This window comes from Salvelinus namaycush, chromosome 21, assembly GCF_016432855.1.
Source record: "Salvelinus namaycush isolate Seneca chromosome 21, SaNama_1.0, whole genome shotgun sequence".
Taxonomy (NCBI): Eukaryota; Metazoa; Chordata; class Actinopteri; order Salmoniformes; family Salmonidae; genus Salvelinus; species Salvelinus namaycush.
Window position 1 is genome coordinate 56496755 of NC_052327.1, and position 19063 is coordinate 56515817.

Genomic DNA, 19063 nt, shown 5'->3' on the forward strand with positions numbered 1-19063 from the left:
AGCACATTACTGAAATAGAGTTCTCTTTACACAGCACCACCTCTTAATCTGTCCTCCATCACTCCCTCCCTCCCCACCAAAATAAGTAGCTCTTCAGCCATTTGAACATTTTTAACTCAATAATTACCATCTTTGCCAGATAGGGAGGGCCTGCTGTCTAGGCCCGGGACACAGAGTCAAGGAGGAGTGCTGACTACTAATTAAACACGGTGAAAGGGATACTTACTAGTCTGTTTGTGTGCGTGCATGCGTGCGTGTCTCATCTGTGCAGTACAGTCACCATAGGAACAAGCAACATCTGGCACACAGTACACACGGAACCACAAAACCGACAACCACTAGGGAACCAGGACGTACAACCTTCTCAGACAGAACTCAACATGGTCATTTACCCTCGTATGGGCATCAAGCGCTTCTAACTGTAAGACATCTGTGTTTTCTATACAGCACAATGAGAGACAGACTTCCATTCTGAGCGTGTAGATTTTGTTAAGACATACAGCAAGGACTGTAGATGTGAGCTGCGGGACAAGAGGGTAAGTGGATTGGTTGGCAACAGTCCTCGTTTCCTAAAAATTCCTCTCAAATCCCATTGGAGGAGAGGATCCAAGGTCCCTCCCTCGGACCTCCTCGTCAAATGAGCTTTGAAAGGAATTGAGGAAGGACGTAGGAAGCAAAGATTTCACAGCTAGTAACATTTTCAGACATGGCCAAGATGTGGTGTGGATTCACAGATTCACGGATTCACAGATCCAGACTGGGAAACCAGTTAGACTAAAGCAGTGGATTTTCTCCTTCGGGGACCACGACTTTTCTACATTTTGTTGTAGCCCTGAATTCAACAATGAACACTCAATTCAGGAAGTAAACTGAAAACGACGTTGGAGCGGGTTATGGTAGGGCTTGGTAATTGGATAACGAGAGCTCCGAGACAGGCTCAGGAATAGGTCATTTACATGGAAGGGAGTCCCCGAGGAGAGGTTCGGAATCCACTGGTAGCACTATGACTGTGATATGTGGTTGTCCCACCTAGCTATCTGGAGATGAATGTACTGACTATGACTGTGATATGTGGTTATCCCACCTAGCTATCTGAAGATGAATGTACTGACTATGACTGTGATATGTGGTTGTCCCACCTAGCTATCTGAAGATGAATGTACTGACTATGACTGTGATATGTGGTTGTCCCACCTAGCTATCTGAAGATGAATGTACTGACTATGACTGTGATATGTGGTTATCCCACCTAGCTATCTGGAGATGAATGTACTGACTATGACTGTGATATGTGGTTGTCTCACCTAGCTATCTGGAGATGAATGTACTGACTATGACTGTGATATGTGGTTATCCCACCTAGCTATCTGGAGATGAATGTACTGACTATGACATGTGGTTGTCCCACCTAGCTATCTGAAGATGAATGTACTGACTATGACTGTGATATGTGGTTATCCCACCTAGCTATCTGGAGATGAATGTACTGACTATGACTGTGATATGTGGTTGTCTCACCTAGCTATCTGAAGATGAATGTACTGACTATGACTGTGATATGTGGTTGTCTCACCTAGCTATCTGAAGATGAATGTACTGACTATGACTGTGATATGTGGTTGTCTCACCTAGCTATCTGTAGATGAATGTACTGACTATGACTGTGATATGTGGTTGTCTCACCTAGCTATCTGAAGATGAATGTACTGACTATGACTGTGATATGTGGTTGTCCCACCTAGCTATCTGAAGATGAATGTACTGACTATGACTGTGATATGTGGTTGTCTCACCTAGCTATCTGAAGATGAATGTACTGACTATGACTGTGATATGTGGTTGTCTCACCTAGCTATCTGAAGATGAATGTACTGACTATGACTGTGATATGTGGTTATCCCACCTAGCTATCTGGAGATGAATGTACTGACTATGACTGTGATATGTGGTTATCCCACCTAGCTATCTGAAGATGAATGTACTGACTATGACTGTGATATGTGGTTATCCCACCTAGCTATCTGAAGATGAATGTACTGACTATGACTGTGATATGTGGTTGTCCCACCTAGCTATCTGTAGATGAATGTACTGACTATGACTGTGATATGTGGTTGTCTCACCTAGCTATCTGAAGATGAATGTACTGACTATGACTGTGATATGTGGTTGTCCCACCTAGCTATCTGAAGATGAATGTACTGACTATGACTGTGATATGTGGTTGTCTCACCTAGCTATCTGAAGATGAATGTACTGACTATGACTGTGATATGTGGTTGTCCCACCTAGCTATCTGAAGATGAATGTACTGACTATGACATGTGGTTGTCCCACCTAGCTATCTGAAGATGAATGTACTGACTATGACTGTGATATGTGGTTATCCCACCTAGCTATCTGAAGATGAATGTACTGACTATGACTGTGATATGTGGTTGTCTCACCTAGCTATCTGTAGATTCATGTACTGACTATGACTGTGATATGTGGTTGTCTCACCTAGCTATCTGAAGATGAATGTACTGACTATGACTGATATGTGGTTATCCCACCTAGCTATCTGAAGATGAATGTACTGACTATGACTGTGATATGTGGTTATCCCACCTAGCTATCTTAAGATGAATGTACTGACTATGACTGTGATATGTGGTTGTCCCACCTAGCTATCTGAAGATGAATGTACTGACTATGACTGTGATATGTGGTTATCCCACCTAGCTATCTGAAGATGAATGTACTGACTATGACTGTGATATGTGGTTATCCCACCTATCTATCTGAAGATGAATGTACTGACTATGACTGTGATATGTGGTTGTCTCACCTAGCTATCTGGAGATGAATGTACTGACTATGACTGTGATATGTGGTTGTCCCATCTAGCTATCTGAAGATGAATGTACTGACTATGACTGTGATATGTGGTTGTCCCATCTAGCTATCTGAAGATGAATGCACTAAGTCACTCTGGATAAGAGCATCTGCTAAATGACTATAATGTAAACGTTAAGGAACATGGGGACATAGGCTTTCATGGGAAGGCAGAGATCACGTGAAAAATACAAAACACAATATCTCCATACCACGCACAACTATAGATTAATAATTGTCTCCCTGTTTTGTCAGAACTATAATAGCTTCATCCTGTTCATGACTAAACACCCATTTTGTCACCGTTGACTCTACTGTATCATTGACTGTATGTTTGTTTATTCCATGTGTAACTCTGTGTTGTATGTGTCGAACTGCTTTGCTTTATCTTGGCCAGGTCACAGTTGTAAATGAGAACTTGTTCTCAACTAGCTTACCTGGTTAAATAAAGGTGAAATATATATATTTTTTAAATTAACACGACCATGCATGATCAGACCTGTGTACTACTAGTATAAATGTGCTACAAAAGATGCATTTACATGTGTCATATTTCAGTACACAAAAGGACTATACCACATGCAATTGTCTAACATCAAAACACCACAAATATCACAAATCCACATACTGTGCATTCAGAAATTATTCAGACCCCTTGACATTTTGTTATGTTACAGATGTATTCTAAAATGGATTACATAAATACAAATCATTATCTACACACAATACCCCATAATGCAGTGGACTTCATAATGACAAAGCGAAAATGCATCCTGTTTCTATTGATCATCCTTGAGATGTTTCTACAACTTGATTGGAGTCCACCTGTGGTAAATTCTATTGATTGGACATGATGTGGAAAGGCACAAACCTGCCTATATAAAGGTCCCACAGTTGACAGTGCATGTCAGAGCAAAAACCAAGCCATGAGGTCAAAGGAATTGTCCATAGAGCTCCGAGACAGGATTGTGTCGAGGCACAGATCTGGGAAAGAGTACCAAAACATTTCTGCAGCATTGAAGGTCCCCAAGAACACAGTGGCCTTCATCATTCTTAAATGGCGGAAGCAAGGAACCACCAAGACTCTTCCTAGACCTGGCCGCCCAGACAGGGAGGTGACCAAGAACCCGATGGTCACTCTGACAGAGGTCTACAGTTCCTCTGTGGAGATGGGAGAACCTTCCAGAAAGACAACCATCTCTGCAGCACTCCATCAATCAGCCCTTTATGGTAGAGTGGCCACACGGAAGCCACTCCTCAGTAAAAGGCACATGACAGCACGCTTGGAGTTTGCCAAAATGCACCTAAAGACTCTCAGACCATGAGAAACAAGATTCTCTGGTCTGATGAAACCAAGATTGAACTCTTTGGCCTGAAAGCTAAGCGTCACGTCTGGAGGAAACCTGGCGCCATCCCTACGGTGAAGCATGATGGTGGCAGCATCATGCTGTGGGGATGTTTTTCAGCGGCAGGGACTGGGAGACCTGTCAGGATCGAGGGAAAGATGAACGGAGCAAAGTACAGAGAGATCCTTGATGAAAACCTGCTCCAGAGCCCTCCGGACTGGGGCGAAGGTTCACCTTCCAACAGGACAACGACCCTAAGCACACAGCCAAGACAATGCAGGAATGGCTTCGGGACAAGTCTCTGAAAGTCAGAGTGACCCAGCCAGAGCCCGGACTTGAACCCGATCGAACATCTCTGGAGAGACGTGAAAATAGCTGTGCAGCGACGCTCCCCATCCAACCTGACAGAGCTTGAGAAGATCCGCAGAGAAGAATGGGAGAAACTCCCCAAATACAGGTGGGCCAAGCTTGTAGCATCATGCCCAAGAAGACTTGAGGCTGTAATCGCTGACAAAGGTGCTTCAACAAAGTACTGAGTAAAGGGTCTTAATACTTATGTAAATGTGATATTTTGTATATTTAATCAAATGTGTAAAAATGTCTAAAAACCCGTTTTTGCTTTATCATTATGGGGTTGTGTGTAGATTGAGGGGGGGGGGGGGGGGGGGTTAAAAACATTTAATCCATTTTAGAATAAGGCTGTAATGTAACAAAATGTGGGAAAAGTCAAGGGGTCTGAATACTTTCCGAATGCAAGACTTAGACCCCAGACACAACAAGTTACACAACATTAGATGATCTTTAAAAATCACAGAATGGGACTTTAATTTTTTATTTAGTTTCCTGTTCTGTTCAAAATAACTACACCACACAGCAGTAATACAGTATACGGCTACTTTATTTACATGTACAAGCATCAAGTGAATTGTATGTTGGTCGGTGACTGTTCTTTGAAAAGTTTATAAGGCAAGACTAAAGATAGATATGGTGTGTATAAAAGTGTGCCATGCCACCAATAAAGACGTTGCTGACTAACACTGGCATTGCTCTGCTGGTCACATCGAAAGTACATCACCATGTTGACATTATGCCCAACCGTGAACATACAAAAGGAGAGAACCTGTAACCAGATGGCTGTAGGATTCAAATCTCAAAGTTATTTGTCACATGCTTTGTAAACAACAGGTATGGACTAACAGTGAAATGCTTACTTTAATCTACCCCTGTTATTTATTAAGCATGTGACAAATAACATTTGATTAGCCTACACAATGTTCATGTTAAACTTGACCATAAATACTAAATATTTCAGTGTAATTATACAGTAGGCCTACAGTATAAATATATTGATGGTGTGGCAAGTGACAATTAGCGTTTTCAAAGTTCTATATCTTGAAAAAAAATTTGGGGGATTGTAACAACAGTGGACTAATGAAACAAACGCCCCAAAAATGATCGTTTTGGAGTGGAAGTGACCTTCAAGTCAAACCTCTTGACAGAAACTTGCTGAATTAAAAAGGTTATCATCCCTGTAAAATGTCTATTCCCGACAGCGCTTCATATTGTAAGCTCACTCTCAATATCACGTTAGCGGATGAGGCATCTCTATCATGTACAGTATGTGTTCTCTATGCCCATTGGACAGACTGAAAAGCGGACCTATGACCTCCCTCAGTGTTCTGACCCAGCATTAAGAACAGACAGAATATATATATATAGACGCTAATCCACACATTATACCAGTCTGTCAGCTGGACAATGGCTTCACCATGAGGCAGCAGGTCTGATCACCTTTCAGTTTAGAGACGAGGGCAGCAGGTCAGACCACCTTTCAGTTTAGAGACGAGGGCAGCAGGTCAGATCACCTTTCAGTTTAGAGACGAGGGCAGCAGGTCAGATCACCTTTCAGTTTAGAGACGAGGGCAGCAGGTCAGATCACCTTTCAGTTTAGAGACGAGGGCAGCAGGTCTGATCACCTTTCAGTTTAGAGACGAGGGCAGCAGGTCAGACCACCTTTCAGTTTAGAGACGAGGGCAGCAGGTCTGATCATACACATAGAATACGGTCGACTTGAAATGTCTGTTCTAGTAATTGTATTTGAATTAGTCCGATTCTATTTTACTTTACCGCTCTGCCTTACCAGCAGTCTTCTACCTATAACGGACATTCTGCTGGTTAAATGAACAGCTGATAGAAGCAGATAAACAGGCGACAGAGAGAAAGAGAGAGAGCAAAGATATCCAGGTTTCACCTTAGTGCACAGGAGCAGAAACAACGTCAACCAACCAACACCATAAAAATGGAACATCTTTAAACTAACAAACTCTTGGTCCTTGAGACTACAGTATATTCAAAATGAAACTACCAAAAGATCACATTAGAACAACAAAAGAAAACATTCAAATGACTACATACTAATACAGTATAGTGTTGTAAATTGCTCTGTACATCTTGGATCGGTCCCCCAAAAAACGACCTATTTCCTATACAGTGCACTAATTTGAACAGGGCCCATAGGACTCTACTTTTGCTCAAAGGTAGTGCACTGTATAGGGAATAAGGTGTTGTTTGGGACGTAAGCACTAAGTCACGTGACTGGGCGGAAGGGAGGTACTGTACAAGAAAAACATCACTTCAAATGAATACACTTTTTTTCCCTCTTTTTTTACACAGAACCACCCTTCACACAAGTAGAGTACAGTATTTGGAGGAGGACAACAATCTCCCACTTTCACAATCAGACCCTTTCTCTTTTCCATATAGAGAACAAATGAGACCACCGTGTGTTGACTGGTTATTGACTGGTTAAAAACACCTGGAGTCTAACATACAGTAGAATGGGGCTGGATGGACCAAGCCCCTCCCACATCCCAGCCACATCCCCGTTAAGCCCCTCCCATGCCCCAGCCACATCCCTGTTAAGCCCCTCCCACATCACAGCCACACCCCTGATAAACACCGCCTCCATATCACATCCCTGATAAGCCCCGCCCACACCACATCCCTGGTAAACCCCGCCCACACCACATCCCTGGTAAGCCCCGCCCACACCACATCCCTGATCAGAAAGGTGTAACCTTACAGAACGTTATACATGTAATGTATAGATCTGCTATGACGGTTTGTCATGTAGAACTGTGAATAATGCCAGCTCTACACATTACATTTCTAGCTGCGACATTGTGAACATTTCAAACAATCAATAAACCACAGCTCCGTCTGGAATTAAATATTTGAAAGCACCCACCCCTCCCCTCCAAAACAACCTAACTCAGCCGAGCCCCACCCTGTGGGCCTCCATCCCCTACCCTCCCTTCCCTGCTCTCAGATCATCTTGGGTTGTCCTCTCTCCTCTCCCTCCTCTCAAATCGTCCTCTCTCCTCCCCTCCCTCCTCTCAGATCTTCTTGGGTCGTCCTCTCTCCTCTCCTCCCCTCCCTCCTCTCAGATCTTCTTGGGTCGTCCTCTCTCCTCTCCTCCCCTCCCTCCTCTCAGATCTTCTTGGGTCGTCCTCTCTCCTCTCCCTCCTCTCAGATCATCTTGGGTCGTCCTCTCTCCTCTCCCTCCTCTCAGATCATCTTGGGTCGTCCTCTCTCCTCCCCTCCCTCCTCTCAGATCTTCTTGGGTCGTCCTCTCCCCAGGTGGTAGTAATAGAAGAGAGTGACCAGGAGGAAGAGCACCCGGCTGAGGAGGAGGAGGATGGCAGCGTTGGGAAACGAGCCCATCTCCACCAGGGTGACCGACGTAACTGCAACAAGACAGGGTTGAGACAACAGTAAAAATAAATAAATAATAAAACTCCCTCTCTCACAAAGAGACGGACTGACATTGATAGATAGATAACGGACGACCCTCAGTCATGGAGATATAATCCCTCATCGGTAATAACTATGACGAGTCATGAGACAGTGGTAGCTGATCCAGACTCCAAACAGTACTACTGCGTCTCCAACACTAGAGGGAGCTGTTAGCGTATACACAATCGGAAGATGGTGGGCAGAACGGACAGCATGACATACAGCAAATAAGGTTCATTGAATAATAATAATAATAATAATATATACGGTAATAGGTTTGCAGCATTAGCATTAATTTATATATTAAATACCAATATGAAATAAATGTGATCTCACCTATAAACTGGACAGCAAAGTAGCATGCTTCGCTGAGCAGAGTCCATTGAATGATGACCTTCTCTTGTGCATACACTCCATTCCACAAGATGAGGGACAGACCTGGAGGGGGAGGGGGGTCAGAGGTCATGGGTTATAGTTTAGTCCATTGAATGATGACCTTCTCTTGTGTTTTACAACCCATTCCACAAGATAAGGGATAGAACTATAGGAGGAAATGCCATCAGTAAGAGGTTAGGGGTCAAAGAGGTCACGGGAGACGGGGCCAAATTGTATGGAGACATTCCTACTCCAAATCTAAATAAAGCTGAAAACTATACCCCCATTTTTATTCACTGGGCATTCTTCATAAAGCTGAAAACTTTACCCCCATCTTTATTCACTGGGCATTCTTCATAAAGCTGAAAACTATACCCCCATCTTTATTCACTGGGCATTCTTCATAACAATTACAGGGCTCATGTTATCACCCATAATCTAGAATCTAGACAGTCAGGTCCAGGGCCGGTCTACCTCATTTGGGGCCCCGACCTACAGGGGGTATAATTTCCTGCAATTCTATACTTTTTGCCATGGGAGATTTGGTTGGGGGCCCCCTAGAGGGAGGGAGGTTTTTGCCATGGGAGATTTGGTTGGGGGCCCCCTAGCGAGATCGGATTTTCAGAAGGTCCTGAGAACGTTGATATACAGCGTATTCGGGAAAGTATTCAGACCACTTGACTTTTTCCACATTTTTGTTACATTACAGCCTTAAGTATTTAGACCCTTTACAGCCTCATCTTCCTGAGTATGACGCTAATTTCACTACTTCTCCATAATGACCTTAGTAGTCCCCGGTTAATTTCACTACTTCTCCATAATGACCTTAGTAGTCCCCGGTTAATTTCACTACTTCTCCATAATGACCTTAGTAGTCCCCGGTTAATTTCACTACTTCTCCATAATGACCTTAGTAGTCCCCGGTTAATTTCACTACTTCTCCATAATGACCTTAGTAGTCCCCGGTTAATTTCACTACTTCTCCATAATGACCTTAGTAGTCCCCGGTTAATTTCACTACTTCTCCATAATGACCTTAGTAGTCCCCGGTTAATTTCACTACTTCTCCATAATGACCTTAGTAGTCCCCGGTTAATTTCACTACTCCTCCATAATGACCTTGGGAAGAGGTCAACATTCACAAGGCAGCGGGGCAGATGGATTATAAGGCCGTGTACTCAGAGCATGAGCGGACCAACGGGCAAGTGTCTTCACTGACATTTTCAACCTCTCCCAGACCGAGTCACATACGGTCCCAACAGATCCACAGATGACGCAATCTCAATGACACTCCACACTGGACCTCAGACTGGGGTGAAGGTTCATCTTCCAACAGGACAACGACCCTAAGCACACAGCCAAGACAATGCTGGAGAGGCTTCGGGACAAGTCTCTGAATGTCCTTGAGTGGCCCAGCCAGAGCCCGGACTTGAACCCGATCTCACACTCCTCATCCAACCTGACAGAGTTTGAGAGGATCTGCAGAGAAGAATGAGAGAAACTCCCCAAATACAGGTGTGACAAGCTTGTAGCGTCATACTCAGGAAGATGAGGCTGTAAAGGGTAAAGGGTCTGAATACTTAAGCCTGTAACGTAACAAAAATGTGGAAAGTCAAGGGGTCTGAATACTTTCCCGAATACGCTGTATTTCAACGTTCTCAGGACCTTCTGAAATGTCCAAAATCTATTTCTAGGAAGGCCAATTTTTTTTGTCAAAGTCACCAGTCACCCAAGTCATTAACTAGTCACTTTACCCCTACCTACATGTAAAAATGACCTCACCTAACCTGTACCCCTCCACATTGACTCGGTACCGGTACCCCCTGTACAGAACCTCATTATTGTGTTACTTTTTATTAGAACTTTTTGTTTATTTAGCGAATATTTTCTTAACTATTTCTCGAACTACATTGTTGGTTAAGGGCTTGTAAGTAAGCGTTTCACGGTAAGGTACCTGTAGTATTCAGCGCATGTGACAAATACAACTTGATTTGATTCCATAATGACCTTAGTGGTCCCTGGTTAATTTCACTACTTCTCCATAATGACCTTAGTATACCCAGGTTCCAACAGTGGGATTTATGTTTATCTCACAGTAGGCTTGTTATATAAACCTTACTAGATCTCTCTCTCTCTCGCTCTACTTTTCTGTCTATGGTGTCACAGTCACCACAACATGTTAAGAGAAATAGACCTGGGTTCACCTTTGAGACAACTCCATTAGTTCTACGGTGCCAGGCAAGCTCAATTAAAAACATAGCTAAAACTATTTGAAAGAAAACAAATACTATTTGAACCCTGAAGTGAGCAGGACCACCGCCAACACAACATTAAATGACTGGCTGCACCCGACTGGCTGCACCCGACTGACTGCACCCGACTGGCTGACTGCACCCGACTGGCTGACTGCACCCGACTGGCTGACTGCACCCGACTGGCTGACTGCACCCGACTGGCTGACTGCACCCGACTGGCTGACTGACTGGCTGACTGACTGACTGGCTGGCTGGCTGACTGACTGGCTGGCTGGCTGACTGACTGGCTGACTGCACCCGACTGGCTGACTGACTGGCTGACTGCACCCGACTGGCTGACTGACTGGCTGACTGACTGACTGGCTGGCTGACTGGCTGACTGACTGGCTGACTGACTGGCTGACTGACTGGCTGGCTGGCTGACTGCACCCGACTGACTGGCTGACTGCACCCGACTGACTGGCTGACTGCACCCGACTGGCTGACTGCACCCGACTGGCTGACTGCACCCGACTGGCTGACTGCACCCGACTGGCTGACTGACTGGCTGACTGCACCCGACTGACTGGCTGACTGACCGACTGGCTGACTGCACCCGACTGGCTGACTGCACCCGACTGGCTGACTGCACCCGACTGGCTGACTGCACCCGACTGGCTGACTGCACCCGACTGGCTGACTGCACCCGACTGGCTGACTGCACCCGACTGGCTGACTGCACCCGACTGGCTGACTGCACCCGACTGGCTGACTGCACCAGACTGGCTGACTGCACCTGACTGGCTGACTGACTGGCTGACTGACTGCACCCGACTGGCTGACTGCACCCGACTGGCTGACTGCACCCGACTGGCTGACTGACTGGCTGGCTGACTGACTGACTGGTGTGATTTATTGTCAAATGAATGCGATCATAATAGTCAATTCTTCAATCTCCAATACAATTCCTGTGGCGGAGGGCAGTAACGGCAAGGCACACGTGTACAGCCTGCATCTATCGCTGTGCCGTCGGAGCCAAAGAGCGAGAATAGAAATGCTCCAATTAAACGTGTCATTAAATAAGCCGCCGCACACGACACTGAACTGTCCGACCCGAAGAGCCGCCGCACACGACACTGAACTGTCCGACCCGAAGAGCCGCCGCACACGTCACTGAACTGTCCGACCCGAAGAGCCGCCGCACACGACACTGAACTGTCCGACCCGAAGAGCCGCCGCACACGACACTGAACTGTCCGACCCGAAGAGCCGCCGCACACGTCACTGAACTGTCCGACCAGAAGTACGTCTAATGATACACCGTCTGTCCGTGCACGTCTATCTGTCCGTGCACGTCTATCTGTCCGTGCACGTCTATCTGTCCATGCACGTATATCTGTCTGAGAGATGTCTTCGTCCTGCTCTTCTGTGGTCACATGCACTCTATTATGACTCTACAGTTAGTCACCTGCACACCGGTAATATAGACGGGGACAGAGATACACATGAAGGCCTTACATAAAGCATCCAAATACACATGAAGGCCTTACATAAAGCATCCAAATACACCGGTAATATAGACGGGGACAGAGATACACATGAAGGCCTTGAATAAAGCATCCAAATACACCGGTAATATAGACGGGGACAGAGATACACATGAAGGCCTTGAATAAAGCATCCAAATACACCGGTAATATAGACGGGGACAGAGATACACATGAAGGCCTTGAATAAAGCATCCAAATACACCGGTAATATAGACGGGGACAGAGATACACATGAAGGCCTTGAATAAAGCATCCAAATACACCGGTAATATAGACGGGGACAGAGATACACATGAAGGCCTTGAATAAAGCATCCAAATACACGGACATGTGGGAGGGGACAGAGAGGACACCAATATAGTGGGAAGAATAGAGAACATCACAAGTGTGTGTGTGTGTGTGTGTGTGTGTGTGTGTGTGTGTGTGTGTGTGTGTGTGTGTGTGTGTACTGACTGAGTAGTGCTCCTCCATAGAGCCTGATGGAGATGCTGGTCTTGTTGATCTCTTCTTCAAACACCACCTCATAGAGCTGGTTGGGACACACCAGGGCCTGCAGAGAGAGGAGACGACACTGATATACTACACAGCATGCACTATAGCAGGAGGGGGCCACTTCCTCTCTAAAAATACAGCCTCTCTAAAAATACAGCCTCTCTAAAAATACAGCCTCTCTAAAAATACAGCCTCTCTAAAAATACAGCCTCTCTAAAAATACAGCCTATACAGCCTCTAAAAATACAGCCTCTAAAAATACAGCCTCTCTAAAAATACAGCCTCTCTAAAAATACAGCCACTCTAAAAATACAGCCACTCTAAAAATACAGCCACTCTAAAAATACAGCCACTCTAAAAATACAGCCACTCTAAAAAATACAGCCACTCTAAAAAATACAGCCACTCTAAAAATACAGCCTCTCTAAAATACAGCCAGCTCCTCTCTAAAATACAGCCAGCAGCAACGAACAGGTTGTGCAACATCGACAACAGGAACCATTGTAGTAATACAGTGGGGTATAGCGTCTGGTTGGCGCAGCGTAGCTCGATGGACCAACTGCAGCTGTGTTAACTAACGCTCCAAGAAGGCTAGTTCTGTTTGTCCCAAAGTCACCAGGCTAGTTCCACCAGCACTGAACAGAGGGACAACTTCATTTACTATAAAACTATTTTTGTCTTCCTGTACCCCCCCTCAGCAAGGCCATTCAGCTCCACTTAAATTTAGGATGCAGACAAAGACACAGCTGTTCCTCCCATGTGTCCCCATAGAGAGATAGTGCTAGCGGTGTCCCCATAGAGAGATAGTGCTAGCGGTGTCCCCATAGAGAGATAGTGCTAGCGGTGTCCCCATAGAGAGATAGTGCTAGCGGTGTCCCCATAGAGAGATAGTGCTAGCGGTGTCCCCATAGAGAGATAGTGCTAGCGGTGTCCCCATAGAGAGATAGTGCTAGCGGTGTCCCCATAGAGAGATAGTGCTAGCGGTGTCCCCATAGAGAGATAGTGCTAGCGGTGTCCCCATAGAGAGATAGTGCTAGCGGTGTCCCCATAGAGAGATAGTGCTAGCGGTGTCCCATAGAGAGATAGTGCTAGCGGTGTCCCCATAGAGAGATAGTGCTAGCGGTGTCCCCATAGAGAGATAGTGCTAGCGGTGTCCCCATAGAGAGATAGTGTAGCGGTGTCCCCATAGAGAGATAGTGTAGCGGTGTCCCCATAGAGAGATAGTGTAGCGGTGTCCCCATAGAGAGATAGTGTAGCGGTGTCCCCATAGAGAGATAGTGTAGCGGTGTCCCCATAGAGAGATAGTGTAGCGGTGTCCCCATAGAGAGATAGTGTAGCGGTGTCCCCATAGAGAGATAGTGTAGCGGTGTCCCCATAGAGAGATAGTGTAGCGGTGTCCCCATAGAGAGATAGTGTAGCGGTGTCCCCATAGAGAGATAGTGTAGCGGTGTCCCCATAGAGAGATAGTGTAGCGGTGTCCCCATAGAGAGATAGTGTAGCGGTGTCCCCATAGAGAGATAGTGTAGCGGTGTCCCCATAGAGAGATAGTGTAGCGGTGTCCCCATAGAGAGATAGTGTAGCGGTGTCCCCATAGAGAGATAGTGTAGCGGTGTCCCCATAGAGATAGTGTAGCAGTGTCCCCATAGAGAGATAGTGTAGCGGTGTCCCCATAGAGAGATAGTGTAGCGATATATTTTCATTTGTTTAACACTTTTTTGGTTACTACATGATTCCATATTTATAATTTCATAGTTTTGATGTCTTCACTATTACCCACTGTTCCCCGGGCGCCGAAGATGTGGATGTTGATTAAGGCAGCCCCCCCCCCCCCCATCTCTCTGATTCAGAGGGGTTGGGGTCAATGTGGAAGACACATTTCAGTTGAATACATTCTGTTGTACAACTGACTAGGTATCCCCCCCTTCCTTTAATTCTACAATGTAGATAATAGTAAAAAATAAAATAAAAACCGTGGAATGAGTAGATGTCCAAACTTTTGACTGGTACTATATATTTTTCTTGACGGTGTAATGTTTAATGTAAAATATATATTTTTTTAAAGTCTCAACTTACCCCCCCCCCCCCCCTCACCTATAGTTCTAAACCGCTCCTATAGGTTCTAAATGGCCAATGTGACTCTCTATACATCAACATCATCATTGCAGAAGTTTGAGTGTGGCTAGAGCCCAGATCATCGAGACACTCACCATCAAGGCCATAACTGTGAAGGTTAACGCAGAGATGACGATCCAGAGCCTGTAGAGAGAGACAATTACATAAAGAGTTTGATTTCCCCAAAAACTGCAATTAAAATAGATTGATCATCTGACAGTAAATTAGATCCCACCCCCCCTCTGGTGTGTTCTCTCACCTTAGACCAACAGGCTCTCGCACCTGATACTTGATGTCATTCCCCAGCATCTGACTGAGCTGTGAGGAGAGACAGAGACAGAGAGACAGAGAGACAGAGAGAGAGACAGAGACAGAGACAGAGACAGAGCGAGAGAGAGACACAGAGAGACAGAGAGAGAGAGAGAGAGAGAGAGAGACAGAGACAGAGACAGAGACAGAGCGAGAGAGAGACACAGAGAGACACAGAGAGAGACACAGAGAGACACAGAGAGAGAGAGAGAGAGAGAGAGAAACAGAGACAGAGACAGAGACAGAGAGACAGAGAGAGAGAGAGCGAGAGAGAGAGAGAGACAGAGCGAGAGAGAGACACAGAGAGACACAGAGAGAAAGAAATAGAAAGAGGGGATCATTAAGACGTTTTCTAATTAGAGCTAGTTATAGGTCTATCGAGGAGGAACCTGACAGATTAAGAGGAAGCAGACACCACATTAAAATAAAATTAAAAACAAACACACGGAAGCAGATATCCCATTAACAAGGTCTTGGATTAATCACAAACTATATTTAACAGAAAAATCGAATTTAGCACTAATTAGCTCTTCATCACCCATACACACCACTCGTACACACACCCCATACTATGTCACAGACAAAGAATGGAGCTTTACATTGATAGCGCCACGCCCCTAATGGGTGATAGCGCCACGCCCCTAATGGGGGATAGCGCCACGCCCCTAATGGGGGATAGCGCCACGCCCCTAATGGGGGATAGCGCCACGCCCCTAATGGGGATAACAAATCAGATGATTGTTTACTCATAAATTAACTAAATTCTGTGCAGCATTGTGGAACCCAGCATGTCAACGCAGATGGTACAACGTGCCAGTACATTTCATACCAAACATTTAGAGCCAATGCCTCATGACTTATACAGTAACTAACCCTACACTGAAGACACATGCAGTAGACATTTTTCCCTGCAAAAAAATTGTGTCTAGAAATGCTAATAAAATTCACATGGTCCTTTAAAAAAACAGACAAATAAAATCTAACTTTATTAGTCGCATGCGCCGAATACAACAGGTATTACAGTGAAACGCTAAGAGTCCCTGAACAATGCAGTTTAAATATATATATATATTTTTAAATAGGAATATAAAATAAAAGTAACAGAATGTCATTACTGTGGAAAAAGCAAAAACAACTTCGCAGCAGATTCATTGCCATTTTATTAGTCTATAAGATGATCTATTAGTGCAGAACCCATGATAATTCACTGACATTAATTCATATCATGCTTTAATTGGCAGCAGGAACTGGGCAGCTGTGTGTCTATGTTAGGAACCGGACAGGTGTGTGTCTGTATGTTAGGAACCGGGCAGGTGTGTGTCTGTATGTTAGGAACTGGGCAGGTGTGTGTCTGTATGTTAGGAACTGGGCAGGTGTGTGTCTGTATGTTAGGAACTGGACAGGTGTGTGTCTGTATGTTAGGAACTGGACAGGTGTGTGTCTGTATGTTAGGAACTGGACAGGTGTGTGTCTGTATGTTAGGAACCGGGCAGGTGTGTGTCTGTATGTTAGGAACTGGACAGGTGTGTGTCTGTATGTTAGGAACTGGACAGGTGTGTGTCTGTATGTTAGGAACTGGACAGGTGTGTGTCTGTATGTTAGGAACTGGACAGGTGTGTGTCTGTATGTTAGGAACTGGACAGGTGTGTGTCTGTATGTTAGGAACTGGACAGGTGTGTGTCTGTATGTTAGGAACTGGACAGGTGTGTGTCTGTATGTTAGGAACTGGACAGGTGTGTGTCTGTATGTTAGGAACTGGGCAGGTGTGTGTCTGTATGTTAGGAACTGGGCAGGTGTGTGTCTGTATGTATGTACAGTTGAAGTCGGAAGTTTACATACACTTAGGTTGGAGTCATTAAAACTCGTTTTTCAACCACTCCACAAATTTCTTGTTAACAAACTATAGTTTTGGCGAGTCGGTTAGGACATTTACTTTGTGCGTGACACAAGTAATTTTTCCAACAATTGTTTACAGACAAATTATTTCACTTATAATTCACTGTATCACAATTCCAGTGGGTCAGAAGTTCACATACACTAAGTTGACTCTGCCTTTAAACAGCCTGAAATTCCAGAAATTGATGTCATGGCTTTAGAAGCTTCCGATAGGCTAATTGACATCATTTGAGTCAATTGGAGGTGTTCCTGTGGATGCATTTCAAGGCCTACCTTCAAACTCAGTGCCTCTTTGCTTGACATCATGGGAAAATCAAACTAAATCAGCCAAGACTTCAGAAAAAAAATAGGAGACCTCCACAAGTCTGGTTCATCCTTGGGAGCAATTTCCAAACACCTTAAGGTACCACATTCATCTGTACAAACAATAGTACGCAAGTATAAACACCATGGGACCACGCAGCCGTCATACCGCTCAGGAAGGAGACGCCTTCTGTCTCCTAGAGAAGAACGTACATTTGTGCAAAAACTGCAAATCAATTCCAGAACAACAGCAAAGGACATTGTGAAGATGCTGGAGGAAACAGGTACAAAAGTATCTATATCCACAGTAAAACGAGTCCTATATCGACATAACCTGAAAGGCCGCTCAGCAAGGAAGAAGCCACTGCTCCAAAACCGCCATAAAAAAGCCAGACTATGGTTTGCAACTTCACATGGGGACAAAGATTGTACTTTTTGGAGAAATATCCTCTGGTCTGATGAAACAAAAATAGAACTGTCTGGCCATAATGACCATCATTATGTTTGGAGGAAAAATGGGGATGCTTGCAAGCCGAAGAACACCATCCCAACCGTGAAGCACGGGGGGGTGGCAGCATCATGTTGTGGGTTGCTTTGCTGCAGGAGGGACTGGTGCACTTCACAAAATAGATGGCATTATGAGAAAGGAAAATTATGTGGATATATTGAAGCAACATCTCAAGACATCAGTCAGGAAGTTAAAGCTTGGTCGTAAATGGGTCTTCCAAATGGACAATGACCCCAAGCATACTTCCAAAGTTGTGGCAAAATGGCTTAAGGACAACAAAGTCAAGGTATTGGAGTGGCCATCACAAAGCCCTGACCTCAATCCTATAGAAAATGCGTGGGCAGAACTGAAAAAGCATGTACGAGCAAGGAGGCCTACAAACCTGACTCAGTTACACCAGCTCTGTCAGGAGGAATGGGAAAAAATTCACCCAATGTATTGTGGGAAACTTGTGGAAGGCTACCCGAAATGTTTGACCCAAGTTAAACAATTTCAAGGCAATGCTACCAAATACTAATTGGGTGTATGTACACTTCTGACCCACTGGGAATGTGATGAAAGAAGTAAAAGCTGAAATAAATAATTCTCTACTATTATTCTGACATTTCACATTCTTAAAATAAAGTGGTGAACCTAACTGACCTAAGACAGGAGATATTTACTAGGATTAAATGTCAGGAATTGTGAAAAACTGAGTTTAAATGTGTTTGGCTAAGGTGTATGTAAACTTCCGACTTGAACTGTATTTATGTATGTATGTAAAGAAACTCAGCAACATTTTTTTTTAAAAGGTCCCTTTTTCAGGACCCTGTCTTTCAAAGATAATTCATAAAAATCCAAATAACTTCACAGATCTTCATTGTAAAGGGTTTAAACACCGTTTCCCATGCCTGTTCAATGAACCATAAACAATTAATGAACATGCACCTGTGGAACGGTCGTTAAGACACTAACAGCTTACAGACGGTAGGCAATTAAGGTCACAGTTATGAAAACATAGGACACTAAAGAGGCCTTTCTACTGACTCTGAAAATCACCAAAAGAAAGATGCCCAGGGTCCCTGCTCATCTGCGTGAATGTGTCTTAGGCATGCTGCAAGAAGGCATGAGGACTGCAGATGTGGCCAGGGCAATAAACTACAATGTCTGTACTGTGAGACGCCTGAGACAGCGCAACAGGGAGACAGGACGGACAGCTGATCGTTCTCGCAGTGGCAGATCACGTGTAACAACACCTGCACAGAATCGTTACATCTGAACATCACA

At 44.7% G+C, this 19063-nt stretch overlaps 1 protein-coding gene and 1 long non-coding RNA gene across 5 annotated transcripts in view; both read right to left on the reverse strand.

Moving 5' to 3' along the window:
• Positions 1-5103: 5103 nt before the first annotated feature.
• Positions 5104-7165, reverse strand: LOC120066519. Its single transcript, XR_005478776.1, has 2 exons — positions 6237-7165; positions 5104-6199 (listed from the first exon to the last, which is right to left on the reverse strand). It is a non-coding gene; the product is annotated as an uncharacterized LOC120066519 (long non-coding RNA).
• A 568-nt stretch (positions 7166-7733) lies between these two features.
• The window catches only part of LOC120066520 (tumor protein p53-inducible protein 11-like), a 131917-nt gene continuing 120587 nt past the window's right edge, over positions 7734-19063 (reverse strand). For 3 of the 4 annotated variants that reach the window (XM_039017946.1, XM_039017945.1, XM_039017947.1), the window contains 5 exons: positions 15041-15099; positions 14877-14925; positions 12631-12727; positions 8355-8456; positions 7734-7969 (listed from right to left, as the gene is read on the reverse strand). In XM_039017946.1, coding sequence (XP_038873874.1) covers positions 7833-7969; positions 8355-8456; positions 12631-12727; positions 14877-14925; positions 15041-15099 — 444 coding nt within the window. In that variant the 3' untranslated portion in view covers positions 7734-7832. The remainder of the gene's footprint in view (positions 7970-8354; positions 8457-12630; positions 12728-14876; positions 14926-15040; positions 15100-19063) is intronic. The other variant, XM_039017948.1, reaches the window with a different exon arrangement.